This window comes from Polyodon spathula, chromosome 1 (genome assembly GCF_017654505.1).
Source record: "Polyodon spathula isolate WHYD16114869_AA chromosome 1, ASM1765450v1, whole genome shotgun sequence".
Taxonomy (NCBI): Eukaryota; Metazoa; Chordata; class Actinopteri; order Acipenseriformes; family Polyodontidae; genus Polyodon; species Polyodon spathula.
Window position 1 is genome coordinate 108,729,273 of NC_054534.1, and position 21,446 is coordinate 108,750,718.

Sequence of the window (21,446 nt, forward strand, 5' to 3'; positions counted from 1 at the left end):
AGTGTCGACGCAAGGGACTTTTTCAGCATGAAAAAAGAAACAAGGACCAGGGGACAAAAATGGAGTTTAGAAAAAGGGGCATTCAGAACAGAAATAGGAGGCACTTTTTTACACAGAGAATCATGAGGGTCTGGAACCAACTCCCCAGTAAATGTTGTTGAAGCTGACACCCTGGGATCCTTGATGAGATTCTGGGAACACTACTAACACAACCAAACGAGCAAGATTCTTACTGCTAGGTATTCAAGTATTCATGTATTAATTAATAAAGTGCTCCCCCGGTGCTTTTTTTCACAGCAATATGTAATAATATAAAACACGCTACATTAAAAACCGGAGAAGTACATCAATAGCTGCCATCTTTCATTACGTCTTGCAGGACATTGTAAACATCCGGTTCACAGACCATATAAATGAACCGAGTTCACTTGAAAACTGCATTGTGAACACAAAACGAACTCGGACCTGAAAAAAAGTGTAAAAGAACAAAAAAAACAACAACTTTAGTTTGCATCCAAATTAACTCTATCCCTCTGCTTGCAGATAAGCACATTGATGCATTGTTTCAAACGAAATGAAGAAGACCGAGTCTGTTTGAAACGAACCCAGTGTGAATGCAGCCTTAAATTCATACTTACATTTTTAAATACACCCAGAGAACCACCAATCCAACTGTGATGATATGCTTTATTAGTCTTTATTAGAACTTATTCAGTGTATCAGGATCCAGGGGCATATTGAGATGACTGTCTGTAATTAACAGTTAGATTTTTTTCATGTGCATCCATTTTTCACAATACTGATGGCTCTTTTCTAACACAGCCATACCAGGAATGTGCTTTAATGAATGTGAACCAAGGCTTTATTAAAATCCATGTCCATTACCACTTATTGGCACTAAAGCAACGTTACCTTTCTTGCAGTACCGAATTCTTGATCTTTTTTTTTTATTATTAAGATTCCGATACGCTATAAAATCAATGATGCTGCTGCTTTCAGGTACCTAATCACGTCCAGTGCTGTAGATCATATTCACTCTCATGGTGTTGCAGAAATTAGCCTATGTGACCTACAAGAAGCAAATAGGTACCTAGAAGAAGTCCTAATAAAAGGCCTGGTCACAGTAATGGATTTTGCCCTTGGTCAGCCCTCCTTACAAGGATACCACCCCAGGTAACAGAAGCACTGGACTGGGTATCAAGCACTTGGCACTTGTGATGTTCAAATCACATGCTGTCTGTTCTGACCAGACTTATTTGCATAAAAGCACAAAGAAGGATGCTATGAAAGTACCAGGGTTAACTGCAGCACTTAAATACACAAATGGAGACGAGATCAATCCCACATCAAAGTGGGTAGTAAGTAGTACAATTTCTTCACAAGCTATGCCCCAACTTGATTGAGGAATAAAACCTCTGCTAACCGTACTGGCTTCAGGCATCGCAGTGACTTTTGGGTTAGACAAGTTTACAATCAACAAGCACAAAAGCAGGCAGTATCTGAACACCATACATGCTCAACTTCCAGTGTGGCACCTGGACTGCATTTCTAAACAAGTTAACAACAGGCAGAGAAACATTTCACAAGCAGTTACTAGACAGCACTCCTCCCTGCTTTTGGGCTGTCTCATTTAGCCATGGAGGCAGCATAATCCTTCTCCAGGCTGTGGATGAAGCGGTGGTTGGCAAAGAGCAGCTGTCCATGTGGCAGGAACCTGTCGAGCAGCGCTTCTATGCGGTCCGCCTTGAGCAGGACGTCAGTGCCGGGGGGCCCCAGGAGGTGCAGCTGGTCCAGGCAGTGCTGGGTGAGGGTGCGCAGGCTGCTCTCAGCCAGCAGGAGGTTTTCGTGGGGCTCGCAGACCAGGCTGAACCCCAGGGACAGCACTCCCAGCCACAGCACAGTTTTCTCCCCCTGGAAGGGCTCTCCCGCCCCCAGTCGGAACATCCCGCAGTCAGCCTCCTGCACGGCTGCCACCTCATCTGAAGGAGGGGGGCAGGATTCGGGGGGGGGCTTCCCTGCTGCTTCACGGGACAGAGTGCACGCCGATTTCACCTGCCTGGGAGAAGATCTTTATTGACTAGTTTCAACGAGCATGATTAGCGCTTGTCCTGGGCCACCTTTACTCATGTAACATTAGTCAGCCTGCCTGTCCTTGAGCTGGTGCCAATGCCCCTCACTATTCATGAGCACGAAATTCAGAAACTGCTTTTTTCCTTTTGAAAGGCTTTTTTTTTTTTTTTTTTTTTTTTTTTTTTAGATCGGGTGGCGTTCTTAGTCAGCACCCTGCCCCAAAACAATGTGCTTAGAAAGCCAGGTCTCTGTTGTTCTTCTATTTTGCAGTCCCTAAGGTACTTAGCGAAATTGGTTTTAGCTTTATGTACATTCTTCAGAAAGAGCTCAAATTCAGTACATTGGTATCTCTGCATGATTTCAAGTGTGCATCACTGAACAGAAAACAGAAATTTTACACAGTGCTTTATACTTTTTGTGAGCTTGCTGATAATGGCTTTGATGATGTAATCTTTTTTAACTGGTTGATGTGTTTCGGTGGGATATGTGACTCTGTCAATTTTTTTTGCCGACTTTTAAAAGCTCTAGATTTTTAATTTTTAAAGTGATTTCCTGGTAAAATAAAGGTTAAATTAAATACCTCAAGTTGTGTCATTTATATATTTTATATACCTACCTGAATTTCAATTTTCAGTCAGCAATCAATTAGACCACTTTGTGTTTTCATTCGGCATCTTAAACAACTTCTAAAAAGTATGATGCACTTTACCATTTGTGGCTATGTGTTCCTTTACTCCTACTATATTAAATTAGACAATCACACTAATTTGCCCATTTTTACAATTTTCCGAGATTTTCAGTTACAGTGGTTTGATTTCATATGCACAAAAAATCAAAACTACAGAAGCAGTGGGGTGTTGTAATACATTTGCACACTTGTAAATAAATTGTCTGTAATTTCTAATGTCTGATATATGACCCCAAGTGTGCAAGAAAAGGGAAAGCCACAGCTCCAGCTGGTCTGCTCACCTGGCCACCACTGCCACCTGTTCCTTCTGCAGCAGCCTCTCTGCACCTGGGCCCAGTCCAGCAGGGAGCAGAACCTGGGGCTCAGAGCAGAAGGCCCGCGAGTACAGAACCCTGCACACCGAGGAAGAACCAGAACCAGCGCTGCCCGGGCACAGGGTGTGGATCAGGAAGCTATGCACCATCCCGGCAACTCACATCCCTGCAAATACAGCATTGATAAGCACCTTCACAACAGCGCATTGATCCGTATGAAACCTTGTGGATTTGTGTTGATTAGTGGTGCGCAGTGACAGCTACTGGCATCACCAGTTGGTGTTTATCACCAGTACAAATCCTACTGCTTGTAAGAAACCGCCAAAAGATCACTGCAATTAATTTAACGTCAGAGCTAAAGAAACACAAATACTGGCGTTAAGTTTAGAAAAAAGGAAATGTCTAGTTATATAGTATATTACTTAGGGATGCGTTTTGTACACCTACAGTACTAGCAGAAGTAAACAAAAATACCTAATTGAGTGCCAGTAAAAATCCTGCTGGAATTATTAACATCTGCCTTAATAGAATCTGTGTTTAAAAACTTTTGCCGAAACGCCCTGCTTTATCCAAGTCGGAATTGATTTACATTTCCCATGAAAAGCTAAGAGACACACGTTCATGTAAAGTGGTTAATGAAGGACCAGACGTGTGTACCCTAAACTGAAAGAGTTGCGACTAGTTTAAACCTGTTCTTTCAAACTCGATTACAATCTTTGTTTTGACAAACAGCCCATAGAGACAGTAAATGATTATGCGGTAGTATGTAAGCTACCTCACATAAACCGATACGACTCAACTACATGTTTTTCCATTATGATTGGTTGTGTCGTTTGTCTTTTTGTACATTCAGAAATTTAACGTGTTTCTATCAGAAACAACACTGAATATTATTACCTTACCGATTTTTCAGTCAAAGAAAACACAAACGGTCCATCCTTTACAACAGGAAGCCACTGCAGTACTCTGGGAGATAGAGTCCTGTCGAGTCAGAAACTGTGTTTTAATGAATGAGTCAGAGTACAAATAAAAACTACAAATCCATAAATTCAATGGGTGAATTCACTTTCAGCTTGCCTTGACGAGAGGGACATACGAGGGCTGATTTTCTAAGTCTTTTATTCCAAACCGTAAATTACAACTTTTTCTTTTTTTCAGAACGATTAACGATGTACACAATAATACAAACGGATTTATAAATCAGGTATATAATAAAGCAGGTGTATAAATGAGCGCTACTGTTTTGTATTCACATCTATTATTCATTGTAATACATTGTTTGCTGTCGTAAAGCATTACTTAACTGACGGTAGGGGGCAGTCAAGCTCTAACTGTATGTAGTGGGGTTGAATAAGTCTGCAGAGAAGTTTGAGCCATTCCTGAAGTTGAAGTCCATTGTTACCATCACGACAAAGATGTACTGTACTACGTAAGCTACCCTCCATATATATATATATAATATATATATATAATATATTATATATTATATATATATATATATTATATGTGTGTGTGTGTGTGTGTGTGTGTGTGTGTGTTTATCAAATGGTCATTTTGAAATCTTCTGTTAAAGCCAAGGTTTACTATTATGTAATTCTCTCATAGCATAAGCATAGCGAAGTGTAATAAATCACAGTGAAAGCATGGTAGAGCATATGTAAGCATTGTAAAGCCCAACATTAAAAATGGTAAACTATGTACATGCAGAGTGTAGCATGGGGAAATTACAAATTATTCCTGCAGACTTACTGCGGGAAATGGTTATAAGGGCAAGCGCAATGTTATAGAAAAGAGCTGCAGGCAATAAGCATTACATGGTTACTTAGTATGACTCTGATTAGTAATGCCACTCAAACCAGTAAAACAAACCAGTAAGAAAAAAAATCAAAACTCTTACAAACCACTTCAGAATCATAAGTTATTGAGAGTTTTTGATTGTGCAGATACATCTTGTATCTTCAGAAATATGATAATGTACACTCGCCTTCCTTATATGGATAGGAACATTCTGAGTGTAGGGCTTGTCCTGATCGCTCATAGACCGTGCTCAGCACGTGTCAGTTATTTCTGTGAATCTGGTAACAGGCCAGCCCGGCTCCCACCCCTCATGAGGTTTTTATTGTGACAGACAAAGCACTGGAATGGGATAATAAATAGCTCTTCAAGGGAGGCCTGGGGACTTTCCTGTGCTATGGAATGTGCTTCCCTCCTTTCACCTAACAGATGTAAAGGATTGCTCCGAGGGTGACCCTCACTTCCTTGCACTGCCTAACAGCCTGCAAAATGAAGCAATGAAAAGAAAGCAGAAGAATGTCAGGAGGGGTCAGCCTTCTAGTGCTACAGAGCCCTTGATAAGCTATCTTCAACCTCAGAAGAGCTTATACGTGTTTACAGTTCAGCCATTGTTGTCTTGGCTAGTGCTCATTTCACCCTTCTTGTATATATTAATGTTATGAAACAGCAGGGGATTTCAGGCATCCTAACAATGAGACAGAACCCGCCAGGATTGAAAGGTAGATGTCTATGCTCTTCAACCCATGCACTGCTTGTTGTCTCACTTCTCCCACATGAACTGTGTCCTTTAGGTCCCCATCATACCATCTCCCTAGACTTTTCACAGGCTTCTCAGACACTGTTGGTATTGCCTCCCCGTTAATGTAGAATCTTTTATCTACTACTTTACCTTTAATTATAGAGATGCTTCTTGATTTAGTGGGCTTGAATTTCATTCGTGCCCATTCAATGTTATTGGTTAATTTGCCCAATAACCGATTAGTGCAGGCTACGGTTGTAGTCATTGTTGTCATGTCATCCATGTATGCTCGAATTGGTGGTAGTCGCATTCCAGAAGCCAAGTGCTTTTCTCCCACTACCCATTTTGATGCCCTAATAATTACTTCCATTACCATGGTAAAAGCCAGTGGAGAAATGGTACATCCTGCCATTATTCCAACCTCTAGGCATTGCCATGTAGTCCTGAATTCTGAAATTGAAAAACTAAATTGCAAATCTCCAAAGTAGGCTTTCACTAAATTTGTTATTGTCATCGGTACGCTGAAAAAGTCAAATGCTGCCCAAAGAAGTTCATGTGGCACTGAACCATATGCATTAGCCAAATCCAGGAATGTCACATGGAGCGCCTTCCTCTCCTTTTTTCTGATTGAATTTGTTGCCAGATTACCCTGATGTGTTCTAAGCATCCTGGGAAACCTGGACTGCCTGCTTTTTGTACTGAAGTGTCAATGAAGTAGTCCTTTAATAGGTAGGTTGACAACCTCTGAGCAATAATGCTAAAGAAAATCTTGCCTTCTACGTTTAATAGGGAAATAGGATGAAACTGACCTGTGCTTGTAGAATCCTTTTCTTTTGGTATAAACACTCCACCTGCTTGGTGCCATGCTCTTGGTACAACCTGTTTTTCCCGTGTCACTCATCAATTTCCACAGGATTCATAGAACTCCAGAAGCACTCTTGTACACTCTGTATGGAACTCCATTAGGCCCTGGAGATGATGATGCCCTTGCTTTTTTCACACTTGCTCTACTTCTTTCCACTCAGGTGCACAGTCCTCCATTTGGTATTCGGTTGGATTGATAGGTAGAATGTCTGAAGGAATTGACATAGGCTCCTGCCTTTTTTTAATCTGTATGTGTTTCCTCCAAATATCTCTCCAGGTCAAACTTAGATCATTTTAGTGTTCCATTCTTCTCACTGGTGAATATCTTCTTTACAAATTTGAATGGATCTTTATAAAAGTTAGTTCTTGCACGCTCTTTCTTTTTGTAGCATTTCCGTAGGCGCTCAGCTCTGCGCAATGTTGCAAGCTTATCTTTTAAGACCCTTTGTAACAGATGGAGTCCCTCCTTCGGACTTTGTTCTGCTTTTCTCCATTGCTTCCTCAACTGCCTCCTTTCTCTAACTAAGTGTTCAATCTCCTGCTGCTTCTTCCTTTTTTCAATTCCAAACCTCTCACTTCTGTATGCGTAGATGATGTCCCCAAATTTATCCAGCTTCTTTTCAACTGTTCCATTTAACCTTTCCAAAGTAAAACAGAGATCCGTGTTTACTGTGCCCCACGCAGTTTCCTCACAAGCTCTTGGCCATTTAACTCCAGGCTTGTGTCCGTTGAGGTTCTTTTCTCTCTAACGCTGGTTCTTCTGACCGGGTTCACAAGGATCATTGGTTTCATCACTAGTTGTATCCACGCAAGTCCTCCTTACGTCTGTGACGGGTGCTGATATCCTGCGAACTGGTTTGCTTCCTGTCGTTGCATTTCATTCGACTGACTTGACTGACTTTGCAAGAAGTACTGATCAATGCGAGACCCTTGTCCCTTCTACCTCAAGCATCATTGAGTTATCTTCCGCCCCCACTCTGGTAGACTCTAAGGGTATTTTTCTCTTTAATTTCTTAGAATCCTTGGGTGGGTGTCTCCAGAATCCTGTTTACCTTTGAAAACATAGAGCTGGATACTGCCAACCAGGGTAACTAACTATTGCCAGCCCCAATGGGGTCTCTTTCCTCCTGCCAGCTGTCTCTCCATGCTGTCACGAGGTCTTTCCCTTGTTGCCAGCTGCACTATTCACAGCAGTCACTGGATGTATCCAGATCTTCATGATTTCCATTACATGAGAGTAGATGTTGAACTTCATGCTGATTTGAACTCGGCTTTCGCCAAGATAAGCACCAACTAAGACGTGGCTTTGCAGTAAACTAATGTGATCCGTCTGCATCTCCATCCATTTGCATTGTTTTCCATCTGATGATGTAGATATCCTTCTGTCTAGTGTTGATTGCTGAAGTGTAATGCTGGCTCCAGGGATCAGCTTATTTTGCTTCCCCAGCGCATCAGCACACACAACTTTTTTAAACAAATTTTTGTCTGTGACTTTTTTTTTTTGCAATGTGAAAGACATTCATGGCTAAACATTTGCCATTGAATTTAGTATTTATAAATTTAGCGACATTGAGGTGTATACTTAATTGATACATAGTTCCCAGGAAATACAAACTGAATATTTTTCATTTCAGCAACTTGGTGAAAATTTATTTAAAAAGTTCAATAAAGGCCAACAAGGACTACAACAAATTCTTCAGGTACTGATGGGACTTTAAAGTCCCATTTACCAAAATACATGTACAAACTATTTTTTTCCCTCTTTGCATACATACTCAATAAAGGAGTTCCTTTTTTAATTACATAACTTAATTTTGCAGACTTTCACTTCACAAAACTATTTCAGGAGTGAGAGGGTTACCTTGCAGGATAATTAATGGCCTTTCCAGTTACCAGTAATTGGTTAAATCAAGGTAATGGTGATTATCTTCAATCATATATTAATTGTGACTTTTCCCCAGGTACTTCCCCTCCCACATTCACTGACTGTGTGAATTTAAAGCTTATATACTGTACAGTAATGACATTTTCATCTCTCGGGTCCCCAGTACAGAATTGTTATCTCTCGGGTCCCCAGTACGGAACTGTCGTCTCTCGGGTCCCCAGTACGGAACTGTTGTCTCTCGGGTCCCCAGTACGGAACTGTCATCTCTCGGGTCCCCAGTACAGAACTGTCATCTCTCGGGTCCCCAGTACGGAACTGTCATCTCTCGGGTCCCCAGTACGGAACTGTCATCTCTCGGGTCCCCAGTACAGAACGGTCATCTCTCGGGTCCCCAGTACAGAACTGTCAATACCGTGTTGCATTTGCAAACTTACAGTTCTCTTTCAGTTACTGCTGTATATATGGTTCCTAGATCACTGATGCTGAGTTTGATTACTTCACTCAATTCACCAGATCCAGACATAGAGCTCTGTATTGAATTGGGTGGCTCACAGATTCTCAAAACTGAGTTCTCCATCCTGTTTTGTATTTGTTGGCATTCACGTTGTCTACAGTGCATTGGGTTTGTAGATATGCAGCAGTTAGCTCTGTACTGTACTTCATTTTCTCTTCAGTAAGGACTTATCGATAGTACATGCACAGTCTCTCAGCTCTTCAGTTAGTATTATATGTTTAGCAGTTACTTGCAGGGTGTTGGTGGGGGGGTTGGGGGGCTTATCACTGAGAAGGTAAAGAGATAGAAAAGATGTTGAGAGCGGGGGGGGCTTCACATAAATTACACATTTCTTAAACATTTGCTCCACTTCCTTTCAAATTCACCTTCCAGCCCCCAGTGGGAGAAGCAGTGGTCTTGGCAGACTCTCCAGTAATGTTTAACTACAGGTACAAGAGCACTCAGATTCCTACAGGGTTAAGAGCAGTGCTCTAGTTAAATCAAGCAGACTCCTCCTGCCATGACTAATTTGATTCAAGTGTTCTCCATTCACCGACAGCAGGACAGGAAACCCTTCGAATGGGATATCAATCAACACTTCTTCTTGAATTATTTATTTAACCAAGAGATTTACCCATTGAGACCGAGGCCTTGTTTACAAGGGGGGGTTGGTTCATTTGCCAAGTGAACTTTGTTGTTCACACTTCACTTCAAACTAATCGAAAAGTGGGAAACCAACCCAATTAGTTATAATTTCATAAACTCTTGATTTTACACAAATGCGATTATGAGAACCTTCAGAGGGCAGTGTGGATTCTGTGCTCTAGAGCAGCAGTATAGCTGTTCCAGGGGTTTTATACTCATCTCTCTCCTGAGGGATAAGGTAAGCTTTAGGGGACAAAGGCATGTGTTTTACACAGAAATCTCCCAGTTCATCTGGAAGTGATTAAAGGTTAGTTGAAGCCCTGGGCTGCCAGTGAGATAATCCACTTTTTCCTCTTTTCATAGCTGAAACGTTTCAGCATTCAACCTTCTAGTATTACAATCCAAGTGTCACTGCACCCTTTCAGGTATATTTTTGTTAGCTTGCTTTATGTATGTATGTACAGTGCCAATAGAAAGTGTACACCCCCTTGAACATTTTTCACATTTTGTTGTGTCAGTGCCTCAGAGTTTCATGCATTTAAATGAGGATTTTTTTCCACTTATCTAAATACCATTGTTAAGAGGAAAAAAGTATTTATTAAGAAAAAATTATATATTAAAAATACAAAACTGAAAGATCATAGTTGGTTAACTCTCCACCCCCCTGAGTTAATACTTGGTGGATACCCCTTTGGCAGCAATTACAGCTGTGAGTCTGTTGGGATAGGTCTCTACCAACTTTGCACACCTAGACTGGGCAATATTTGACCATTCTTCTTTACAAAACTGTTCAGGCTCTGTCAAGTTCCTTGGGGAGTGTTGATGGACAGCCATCTTCAAGTCATGCCACAAATTTTTGATTGTTTTTAGGTTGGGATTCTGACTGGGCCACTCTAAGACATTTACCTTTTTGTTCCTTAGCCACTCCAGTGTAGCTTTGGCTGTGTGCTTTGGGTTGTTGTCATGCTGAAAGGTGAACTTCTGTCCCAGTTTCAGCTTTCTTGCAGAGGGCAGCAGGTTTCCCTCAAGGACTTCTCTGTACTTTATTCCATTATTTTCCCTTCTATCCTGACAAGTGCCCCAGTCCCTGCCGATGAGAAACATCCCCATAACATGATGCTGCCACCACCATGCTTCACAGTAGGGATGATGTTCTTTGGGTGATGCGCTGTGTTGGGTTTGCGCCAAACATAATACTTTGCATTTAGGCCAAAAAATTCAATTTTAGTTTCGTCAGTCCACAAAACTTTTTTCCACATGGCTACAGAATCTCCTGAGTGTTTATTTGCATACTTCAAACTGGATTCAAGGTGGGCTTTCTTGAGTAATGGCTTCCTTCTTGCCACCCTACCATACAGGCCAGATTTGTGGAGTGCTTGGGATTATTGTTGTCACATGCACACTTTGACCAGTCTTGGCCATAAAAGCCTGTAGCTCTTGTAAAGTTGCCATTGGCCTCTTGGTAGCCTCTCTGATCAGTCTCGTTCTTGCTCTGTCATCCAGTTTGGAGGGACAGTCTGATCTAGGCAGGGTCTTGGTGGTGCCATACACCTTCCACTTCTTAATAATTGTCTTGACCATGCTCGAAGGGATATTCAAGGCCTTTTAAATTTTTTATACCCATCCCCTGATTTGTGCCTTTCAACAACTTTGTTCTTTTGAAAGCGCCTTGGTGCTCATGGTTGAGTCTTTGCTTTGAAATGCACTACCCAGCAGAGGGAACCTATAGGAACTGCTGAATTTATCCTGAAATCATGTGAATCACTACAATTTAACACAGGTGGAGGCCACTTAACTTGGTGTGTGATTTTGAAGGCGATTGGTTACACCTGAGCTAATTTAGGATTGTTGTTATATAGGTGGTGGTGGGGTGGGGGGGGGGGGGGGGGGGGGGGGGGTGACACTTATCCAACCAAGCTGTTTCAGTTTTTATTTTTAATTAATTTTCTACAAATTTCTAGAATATTTTTTTCACTTGGAAGTTGTAAGGTAGGATGTGTAGATAAATGAAAAGAAAAACTATTTTAATGCATTTTAATTCCAGGCTATAAGGCAACAAAAGGTTGTCAGTGTGTAGGCACTGTGTGTATGCGTACAGATGTATTGTTTTGTGGCTGCATGGCAGTCACCTTTGCACAGCCACACAATGTTATTAAAGTTTATTATTGAAATATTTTAAATTGTTGAAATGTTTTAAATTTTGAAGAGTGTTGTTTAAAATCTTTAATTGTTTAAACCTTTAATTTTGTGAAGAATATAAAGTGCTGAATTGCAGTCTGCCACTTCTGCGTCCAATATTCTTACCACTGACCGCAGTTTATTGATCATGAAAGTGATGCTGTGATAGGCTAGGAAAGGGTTCACATCACTTTCTTCTTTACAGACCTGTTGCCAAGGGTGACAGTCCCTAACTTTGTCATCATGGCTTCCCGAATGCATGGGTCTAGGTTTTCTCTGTGTTTTTCTGTGATTTGCCCATTTTTGTAATTACAGTCAAAGTAGTGGATCATTCTGGACTCTGTTTTTAAATATGCGTGTAGTGGAGGGGTGTCTTCTATTGCAACATTTTAAATGTGATGGATTGTTTGTGATGGGAGCAATATCCAGTTTGTTTATGGGTTTGTTTGCCCGGCACTGTCCTTGCACCTCATTTTAGTCAGCATTTGTCAGGGTTGGTTTCACACCATTGTGAAGACATGTGTTCAGATAGTTAATGCCTAGGGCTGAATCCAATACACTTTGGGGTTATTAACTCTAACAAAAGATGTGTTTCCATTTACCAAGGTGTCTGTAGCTCCAGGGCTGGTTTTTGAAAAACCTTGTAATCATCAAAGTGATCCAGATTTTGTAATCCTACATTTTGTGATCAAGATTACTTTTATCTGGGTCGTTTTGATCATTTTTTTCAGAAAATGTCACTGCTGGATTACTTTTATCCAGATTACAAATAATTCTGATTACAAATTATTATTATTTTATTTTTTTAAGGAATCTCGATCACAAAATATAGAATTACCAAGTCCAGATCACTGTTATCTAGATTACGTTTTGAAAAACCATCCCTTGCTTATTTTGCCTGTGGAAGTGGAGACCAGTAGAGATGCAATAAAGTAACATCTGCTGTTCTGCATGTCGTTGTGAAATGACAATGTCCCTGTGGTAGGATAGCCGGGAGGACAGAGACTCAGAGACAGTAAACTGCAGTGAAAGCACTGCTGCGCTGTTTTAATCCACAAAAATGTCAAACAAAAACAAATCTCACACACAATACACTTACAGAATAACTGGCACAAGGGCCAAAACAAAAGTTTAAACAAAACTGTTCAGGCTGGGCAGAGCCTCCACTGAACAAATGAACGAACGAACGAACGAACGAACACCCCAAAACACCTCCACCAAACAAAGGATTTTCTCCTCTTTTAAAGCATGTGGCTGGAGCCTAATTATCAGTTATTCAATTAGCTCCAGCCACATTCTCACATGTATTTTGGCAGGGATAGGAAATTAACCCCATCCCTGCCAACCACCACCAAAACACCACACAACAATATTTACAAACAGGACCCTGCCCTGCCACAGTCCCGCACTGCTCTGTTAGTTTTGTTCTGTGCACTACAGTACATAGCTTGTCCTGTGCACTACACCAGTAGTTTTCAACCTTTTCACCTCAAGTACCAGTGTTTCCAGCAGGAACCACCAGGTGTGCCAGTATCTATGTGCAATCTTAAACAGCTCTTATAAAGCAAAGACATATCCCATTACAATCGGTTTTCTCACTGAAAATGTGACAGCATCATTTAATTATCTTACGATGATGTGATTGAAGGAGTGTTCTGGTTGAGGAATCTTATGCCTCTGTGATTCAGTGGTACAGATTGATACATTACAATGGTGTGTTTGAAGGAGTGTTCTGGTTGAGGAATCTCATGCCCCTGTGATTCAGTGGTACAAACAGATTGATACATTACAATGGTGTGATTGAGGAATCTCGTGCCTCTGTGATTCAGTGGTACAGATTGATCATTACAATGGTTGTTTGAAGGAGTGTTCTGGTTGAGGAATCTCATGCCTCTGTGATTCAGTGGTACAAACAGATTGATACATTACAATGGTGTGATTGAAGGAGTGTTCTGGTTGAGGAATCTCATGCCTCTGTGATTCAGTGGTACAAACAGATTGATACATTACAATGGTGTGATTGAAGGAGTGTTCTGGTTGAGGAATCTCATGCCCCTGTGATTCAGTGGTACAAACAGATTGATACATTACAATGGTGTGATTGAAGGAGTGTTCTGGTTGAGGAATCTCATGCCCCTGTGATTCAGTGGTACAAACAGATTGATACATTACAATGGTGTGATTGAAGGAGTGTTCTGGTTGAGGAATCTCATTCCCCTGTGATTCAGTGGTACAAACAGATTGATACATTACAATGGTGTGATTGAAGGAGTGTTCTGGTTGAGGAATCTCATGCCTCTGTGATTCAGTGGTACAAACAGATTGATACATTACAATGGTGTGATTGAAGGAGTGTTCTGGTTGAGGAATCTCATGCCTCTGTGATTCAGTGGTACAAACAGATTGATACATTACAATGGTGTGATTGAAGGAGTGTTCTGGTTGAGGAATCTCATGCCTCTGTGATTCAGTGGTACAGATTGATACATTACAATGGTGTGATTGAAGGAGTGTTCTGGTTGAGGAATCTCATGCCTCTGTGATTCAGTGGTACAGATTGATACATTACAATGGTGTGATTGAAGGAGTGTTCTGGTTGAGGAATCTCATGCCTCTGTGATTCAGTGGTACAGATTGATACATTACAATGGTGTGATTGAAGGAGTGTTCTGGTTGAGGAATCGCATGCCCCTGTGATTCAGTGGTACAAACAGATTGATACATTACAATGGTGTGATTGAAGGAGTGTTCTGGTTGAGGAATCTCATGCCTCTGTGATTCAGTGGTACAGATTGATACATTACAATGGTGTGATTGAAGGAGTGTTCTGGTTGAGGAATCTCATGCCTCTGTGATTCAGTGGTACAGATTGATACATTACAATGGTGTGATTGAAGGAGTGTTCTGTTTGAGGAATCTCATGCCTCTGTGATTCAGTGGTACAGATTGATACATTACAATGGTGTGATTGAAGGAGTGTTCTGTTTGAGGAATCTCATGCCTCTGTGATTCAGTGGTACAGATTGATACATTACAATGGTGTGATTGAAGGAGTGTTCTGGTTGAGGAATCTCATGCCTCTGTGATTCAGTGGTACAGATTGATACATTACAATGGTGTGATTGAAGGAGTGTTCTAGTTGAGGAATCATATCGTCATAAAGAAAACCTGCTGGTGTGTACCAGTACTGGTACCAGGACCACACGTTGAAAACCACCGCACTAGAGGGACCAAGTTGTTATACTGGGGCCAGTACAGTCAATTCCCATTCAGTCTCTGCCTCTCTTTAGACCCTGTCTACAATGGTGCACAGCACCAGTGGTGCTGAACTGTTTGGTGGTGTTGTGATATGGAAGGAGTACGCTGTAAGTATTCACTCCAGGGGAAAAGGCTGGTGCTGAACCCACTCACTCTGTTAAAGTGTGCCTGAGTTCATCAGGTTCTCTTCAGTTGTAGCTGCCAGCCATAGAAGTATGAAACACAGGCTAGTCAACCAGTGTCATCTAATGAATGACTCCTGGGACTCAGCAGAGAAGCTGTTCAGTAGATGGCTGATCTTTGGACAAATAAAGTCCGGAACGAGGTGGCCTATTAATGCTCGCTCAATTGATGGCAGCTGATAAATCCAAGAACTCTGGGTTTCAGTCAGAATTTTAAAGAATTCCAATGCGAGATCTTTGGGTTTCAGTCAGAATTTTAAAGAATTCCAATACGAGATCTTTGGGTTTCAGTCCGGATTTAAAAGATTCCGATGACTCATCAGTAACAGTGTGGCTTGGTGACCCATTCCATATTATTTCCTACTCTTTCCACATCTTTCCTTGTGTCTTGGTCTCTGAGCTGCTCCTCTCCACTAATCCTTTGTTTCTATTCCCTAACCATGTCTTCAGACCTCTGAATCACTTCAACCCTTGGATTAGTCTGGGGCATGGCACCTCGCACCTCTCGAGAACAATCTCTGAAAGATGCTAACTGTGTGAAGATGTGACAGCTGCACACTAACATGCCTAACAGGGTGCTGGGTGAGGCTGGATATCACTGCACACTAACATGCCTAACAGGGTGCTGGGTGAGGCTGGATATCACTGCACACTAACATGCCTAACAGGGTGCTGGGTGAGGCTGGATATCACTGCACACTAACATGCCTAACAGGGTGCTGGGTGAGGCTAGATATCACTGCACACTAACATGCCTAACAGGGTGCTGGGTGAGGCTGGATATCACTGCACACTAACATGCCTAACAGGGTGCTGGGTGAGGCTGGATATCACTGCACACTAACATGCCTAACAGGGTGCTGGGTGAGGCTGGATATCACTGCACACTAACATGCCTAACAGGGTGCTGGGTGAGGCTGGATATCACTGCACACTAACATGCCTAACAGGGTGCTGGGTGAGGCTGGATATCACTGCACACTAACATGCCTAACAGGGTGCTGGGTGAGGCTGGATATCACTGCACACTAACATGCCTAACAGGGTGCTGGGTGAGGCTGGATATCACTGCACACTAACATGCCTAACAGGGTGCTGGGTGAGGCTGGATATCACTGCACACTAACATGCCTAACAGGGTGCTGGGTGAGGCTGGATATCACTGCACACTAACATGCCTAACAGGGTGCTGGGTGAGGCTGGATATCACTGCACACTAACATGCCTAACAGGGTGCTGGGTGAGGCTGGATATCACTGCACACTAACATGCCTAACAGGGTGCTGGGTGAGGCTGGATATCACTGCACACTAACATGCCTAACAGGGTGCTGGGTGAGGCTGGATATCACTGCACACTAACATGCCTAACAGGGTGCTGGGTGAGGCTGGATATCACTGCACACTAACATGCCTAACAGGGTGCTGGGTGAGGCTGGATATCACTGCACACTAACATGCCTAACAGGGTGCTGGGTGAGGCTGGATATCACTGCACACTAACATGCCTAACAGGGTGCTGGGTGAGGCTGGATATCACTGCACACTAACATGCCTAACAGGGTGCTGGGTGAGGCTGGATATCACTGCACACTAACATGCCTAACAGGGTGCTGGGTGAGGCTGGATATCACTGCACACTAACATGCCTAACAGGGTGCTGGGTGAGGCTGGATATCACTGCACACTAACATGCCTAACAGGGTGCTGGGTGAGGCTGGATATCACTGCACACTAACATGCCTAACAGGGTGCTGGGTGAGGCTGGATATCAGCCATTCTTCTTTTTAGTATCCTTTGTTTCATCTCCAGTGTGATATATATTCAGGGTCAAGGCTTCAGACAAGTGGCACAGTGGTAAATAGGAATTGTATACCCTTGTATAGCCCCTTCTGTCACTCTGTGTGTGATTGTTTTTTTCAAGGTTTTGGCAGGACAACCATAGTGTTCACACAAACTGTTTAAAAATATCTAAAAATTCAAATTAAAAAAATATGACAACATCTGTTAAAAGATTTAATAAAAAAAAACAAAATAAACATTTCCGGTCACACTTTAAGGGTGGTTTTTTTGTTTATTAACTGTTAACAAACAGCTAATAAACAAGTTAATGTACATTATTTATTATCGGTTATCTGTTAGTAAATAATGTATAATAGGCCAGCTAAAACTGCAAACACCAGAGCCTTATGGATGATCAATCAAACACCAGAGCTCTATGGATGATCAATCAAACACCAGAGCTCTATGGATGATCAATACCCAGTCAATCATATGCTTGAAATCAGTTCAAATTGTTACAGTAGCAATGTTTAGCAAATTAAAATAGGTTTTTATTAACCCTAACCCTCAGCTAAAAATTAACAGTTTTTTAACAGGTAATAAACTAAAAAATGACCCTTAAAAAAAAGCATGACCACATTTCCTTCTCTATTCTGTTCTCTAAACTGTGTAATCAGTTTGGCACACATTGGGACCATGTCAAGGAGCAGTGAGTGCTGAGGAACATCTAGTTGAACTTGCTTTTTAGTCAACTCTCTTTTTTCTCCAGCGGCGATTGAACCCTTTAACAAGACTCCTGCAGGACCTCAAAGCTGTTCCAGCTTGGGTCAGTTTCAGGGCTTTACTGATAGCTAGATTGAGATTATGGCCAAAGCAATTTAGCCATGGCACATGCATGAGGTCACTAAAGGCCTCCTTTACATTTGAGCCATTGTTTGTTGTACAGCCCCCACTTTTCCAGTATGTAATTGAAAGCTTCTGCAGTGTGATCCTCTGGCAGGAACAATGTCTCCAGACAATGTGCGTGCAACTTCCAGTCATTTGATATGGAACGAGCAGTTACTGAGATATAAGGCTGTCCAGTGCCACCCGGGCGTGTCCTCATATCTGTTGTTGCTGCAACCACAAGGACTTCAATTATTTTTTTTTACTGTACATCTTTGGGATCTCATTAGATGAAAAATACCCTCCTTTTGGCATCTCATATTGGGGGTTTAGTTTAGCAATAAGTTGTCTGACTGCTTCCTTGTTGACTAATTGAAAAGGCATCATTTCCCTGGCTAAAAAGTTCCCTACAGCTTCATTTAACTCTTGGGCCTCTTTGGAACTGGCTTATAACTTCTTCCCTCTCTCAAAGGCTGCCCTAAGTGACATCTGAGTGCTTCCTGTTGCTAAACCTTTGCTTCCTGCACTGACCCCTGGCCCTGACTTCTGCAAATCAAAGCAATCCTTACATTCAGCCTATCTAAATATTTTCTAATTTCTTTTGTTTTTACCTGATTAGTTTTGATGTTTTCATATTTGTCTGATTACATCTTATTCATAAATAAAACAGCTACTTGTTAATGAATATGTGTTATTATACCACCAGCATAGTCCAAAAATGTGTCACATCACATTCTCTCTAAATTGCAATTTTCAAGTGTATTTTTGCTTTTAAATGTAAATGAAACATAACTCTCAAAAATTGATGTTTTAAAATGATGAACGGTCCTCAACTCCCTTCGCTATGTAAAAACTACTTAACTGCTTGTATAATAATACACCAATATTAATTATAACCTACAAATACTGCTCAGGAGGATATAATTTTCCTTTCTTGTCACTTGACTATCATTTAAAAACAATATACTATGCAAAGCAGCTAAACACAACTTGGTAGCAAAATAAAAAGCAAGAGACCTGTTTTATTCAGCAGTACAGAACGAATTAAAATAGTTAATATGGCCAACGGTTACATCAGTGCTCATGTTTGTGTTAATTATTTTTAAACAGGGAGTCCAAAATGCAAACTGTTCTGTGACTGTACATGATCAAATACATGTTAAACTACAATGTTTGAAAACACTAATATTTAGTTGAAACAAAACAAAAAACTGATTCAAGGATATACAGCGGTAGTCAAAGTTATGTTCAAGTACAGTGCACAGAAAGATCATGTTGAAAATTATAGCAGCTAAAACATAAAATTAAACACAATTCAACTATTATTAATAATTCCTTTAATTTTAAACAGTTCATACTTTGTTCCTTACCGACATTGCTTCTTTATAAAGCGTTCAGTGGTGAGCTCTTAAATGCATGAACATATTTGTTATGTTGCTGCTCATGCAGAGACACTAACTCTGCATACTTTACAAATTGGACCCCTCTCTTCAATGATCTGATTGTTGTAATTTTTTTAAAAACCAAAATAATCCCATATTATTGATTTAATTTGTTTCTTGGGGAGTACTGTTGGTTTCCCTCTTCACTATCTGCCATCTTGTAATGCAGTGCGTGCCACAAACATAATTGATCTTACAGTGGGCCAGGTAACACGACCAATCACAGTATTAGAAAAGTAGATGAGTTTCTACACCGGAAAAGAGTATGCAGGATGGAGTATAAAGTATGGTACTGCCAGATCACTTTAAAAATTCCATCACTGCCATTTGAACTTATTTGTATTAATGATTTAGCGTTACGAATTATGACTTGAGGTTGACGAATCATAAATATAAACAATTACCACGACACTGAAATATTGACGATAGTTGTCGAATTTTTATCACGATCATCTTTTTATCGTAACACCCCTACTCTGGGCACCTGCATTTTTAAGAAATCACATGACCTGAGCTCAGTATTTTGTTATCGCAAGGAACAATACTACTCAAACAATCAACCAACCTATTACCTCACTATTTCAAATGTAAACATTATGTATGTGCCTAGTGAGCCATTGATGAAAAACTTACTGTTATACTTTCACTGTTCATTAGTATATCAGCTGTAGTGTAAGCAATCATGTTCCATTATATAAAATGAATTCCTTGACAGATGTTTACTACGTTTTCTATTGCCGAGCACAAGCTTGGGCACTGTTGGCTGACCAGTTTGTTTACCCCCCTCACACAAGTATTCTCTGCACTCCCTGCTGCAGCATGGAGGGGGCGGGTGAGTAGGTGCAAGCTCCCCCCACCCCTTGAAAACATCAGGTTATTATCATAACCCTGGTTCCCTGAAACATAACCGTGTAGGTGTTATCTTCGAAAAACCTGAATAAGGTTTATCAGAACTGCTCGTAGAGCCTGTGATTCAGTCATGACCCACAAGCACTGCATTCAGACCTCAATGTCACTCTTCCTTCAAGCTTGCTGCAATCATGGACACAGCAACCTCAAAGCTGAATGGTTTCATTTTCATTTCAGGGAACCAGGGTTACAATAACATAACAATGTTCCCTTTCAAGTAGGACATGTAACCATTACCGTATGGGCGAATACCAAAGCCGTTGCAAGGGCAATATTGCAGAACTGGATAAGGTACAAGGCTAATCCGAGAGGCACATGTCTCACTCAAACCTTCTGCAAAAAAATCAGCAAGTCCAAGTAAACTGCCCAAAGCTCCAAAACATTGATGTGGAGACCACAGCCCAGACAGCATGGACCTAGAGTCCAAGCACACTCCTAGATCGGAGGCTGTCCGATAAGGTACATGATTCACTGCAAAGCTCAGCAGACTTATCTTGCTTCATCCCAGAGAATGAGCAACTATTCACTGGCTTCATGTGGGGCACAAGGCCGCAGTGGGACAGAACAAACGGGTTGTAGTGCAGAAATACCTATAATTAGTAAAACAGATTTTAATATTATTTTTAATTGTAAAAACACAAATGCATGCAAAATACAGAAAAACTTAAGTACTTCTGATCCAGCTCTCCTGTGAATTCAACTATTGAAAAGGAAGAGTGGTGTGGAGGTCTGCGAGCAGTGCTTTTGTGCCCTGGGGGTGGGCCTCTGATTTTTCCTATCTAAAGCATCAGATACATGTTCTTACATTAAACATTGAAACAGAGACCTCTCTCCTCCTCTGGGCTTTGAAAGTTTAGAAACAATTCCACAAATGTAAGCACTTGGATAAGATTTAGATGCTATTGATGGATTTATTATGGCAGTGAAATAAGATTTAAAAATAAAAAAATAAGGACACCAAGCAACAAATTAAATGCATGCTGCAAACAGTTTGAGCATAGTTGTTTATTTCTGCCTCACCTATACGCGGCGTAGTTTTACAAGAATTATAGGCTGTTCTTCCCATACAGCAATTCCATATGGAATTCGCACACAGAAATCAGTTATACAGCAAACAATTCTTCTCCAAGTAAGATCCTCAAATCCAAAATATTTGCTTTAAAAATAGAAAACTAAAAAAGGGGGGGGGGACATGGGACAGGATTCAAGAACATGTTCAACTCCAAATTGGTAATTTAGTGATGCACAGGAAATTTATTAGAAGCCAAACTACTTCATACAGCTCTGCTGACCAGCAGCCTGACAGTGGAAAGAAGCTT

General features: G+C 41.2%; 1 protein-coding gene across 3 annotated transcripts; it reads right to left on the reverse strand.

Annotated features, from left to right (window-relative positions):
- Nucleotides 1-675: 675 nt before the first annotated feature.
- On the reverse strand, nt 676-4,068 carry LOC121312878 (AP-5 complex subunit sigma-1-like). Of its 3 annotated transcripts, none has more exons than XM_041244796.1 (3): nt 3,975-4,068; nt 3,040-3,238; nt 676-2,056 (listed from the first exon to the last, which is right to left on the reverse strand). In XM_041244796.1, the coding sequence occupies exons 2-3, from the start codon at nt 3,219-3,221 to the stop codon at nt 1,627-1,629; spliced, it is 612 nt and encodes a 203-aa protein (XP_041100730.1). In that variant the 5' UTR covers nt 3,222-3,238; nt 3,975-4,068; the 3' UTR covers nt 676-1,626. The 3 variants fall into 3 exon arrangements, with proteins under 3 accessions (XP_041100730.1, XP_041100822.1, XP_041100914.1); XM_041244888.1 differs by having other exon boundaries at nt 3,970-4,028; XM_041244980.1 differs by lacking the exon at nt 3,975-4,068 and adding an exon at nt 3,547-3,752.
- Nucleotides 4,069-21,446: the final 17,378 nt, after the last annotated feature.

Bases quoted from the DNA above. Each gene is read 5' to 3' on its own strand.
- LOC121312878 (XM_041244796.1), bottom strand. From the start codon at position 3,221: ATGGTGCATAGCTTCCTGATCCACACCCTGTGCCCGGGCAGCGCTGGT. The intron at 2,057-3,039 runs GTGAGCAGACCA...ATCTTCTCCCAG, and splicing joins CAGGTGGCAGTGGTGGCCAG to GCAGGTGAAATCGGCGTGCA.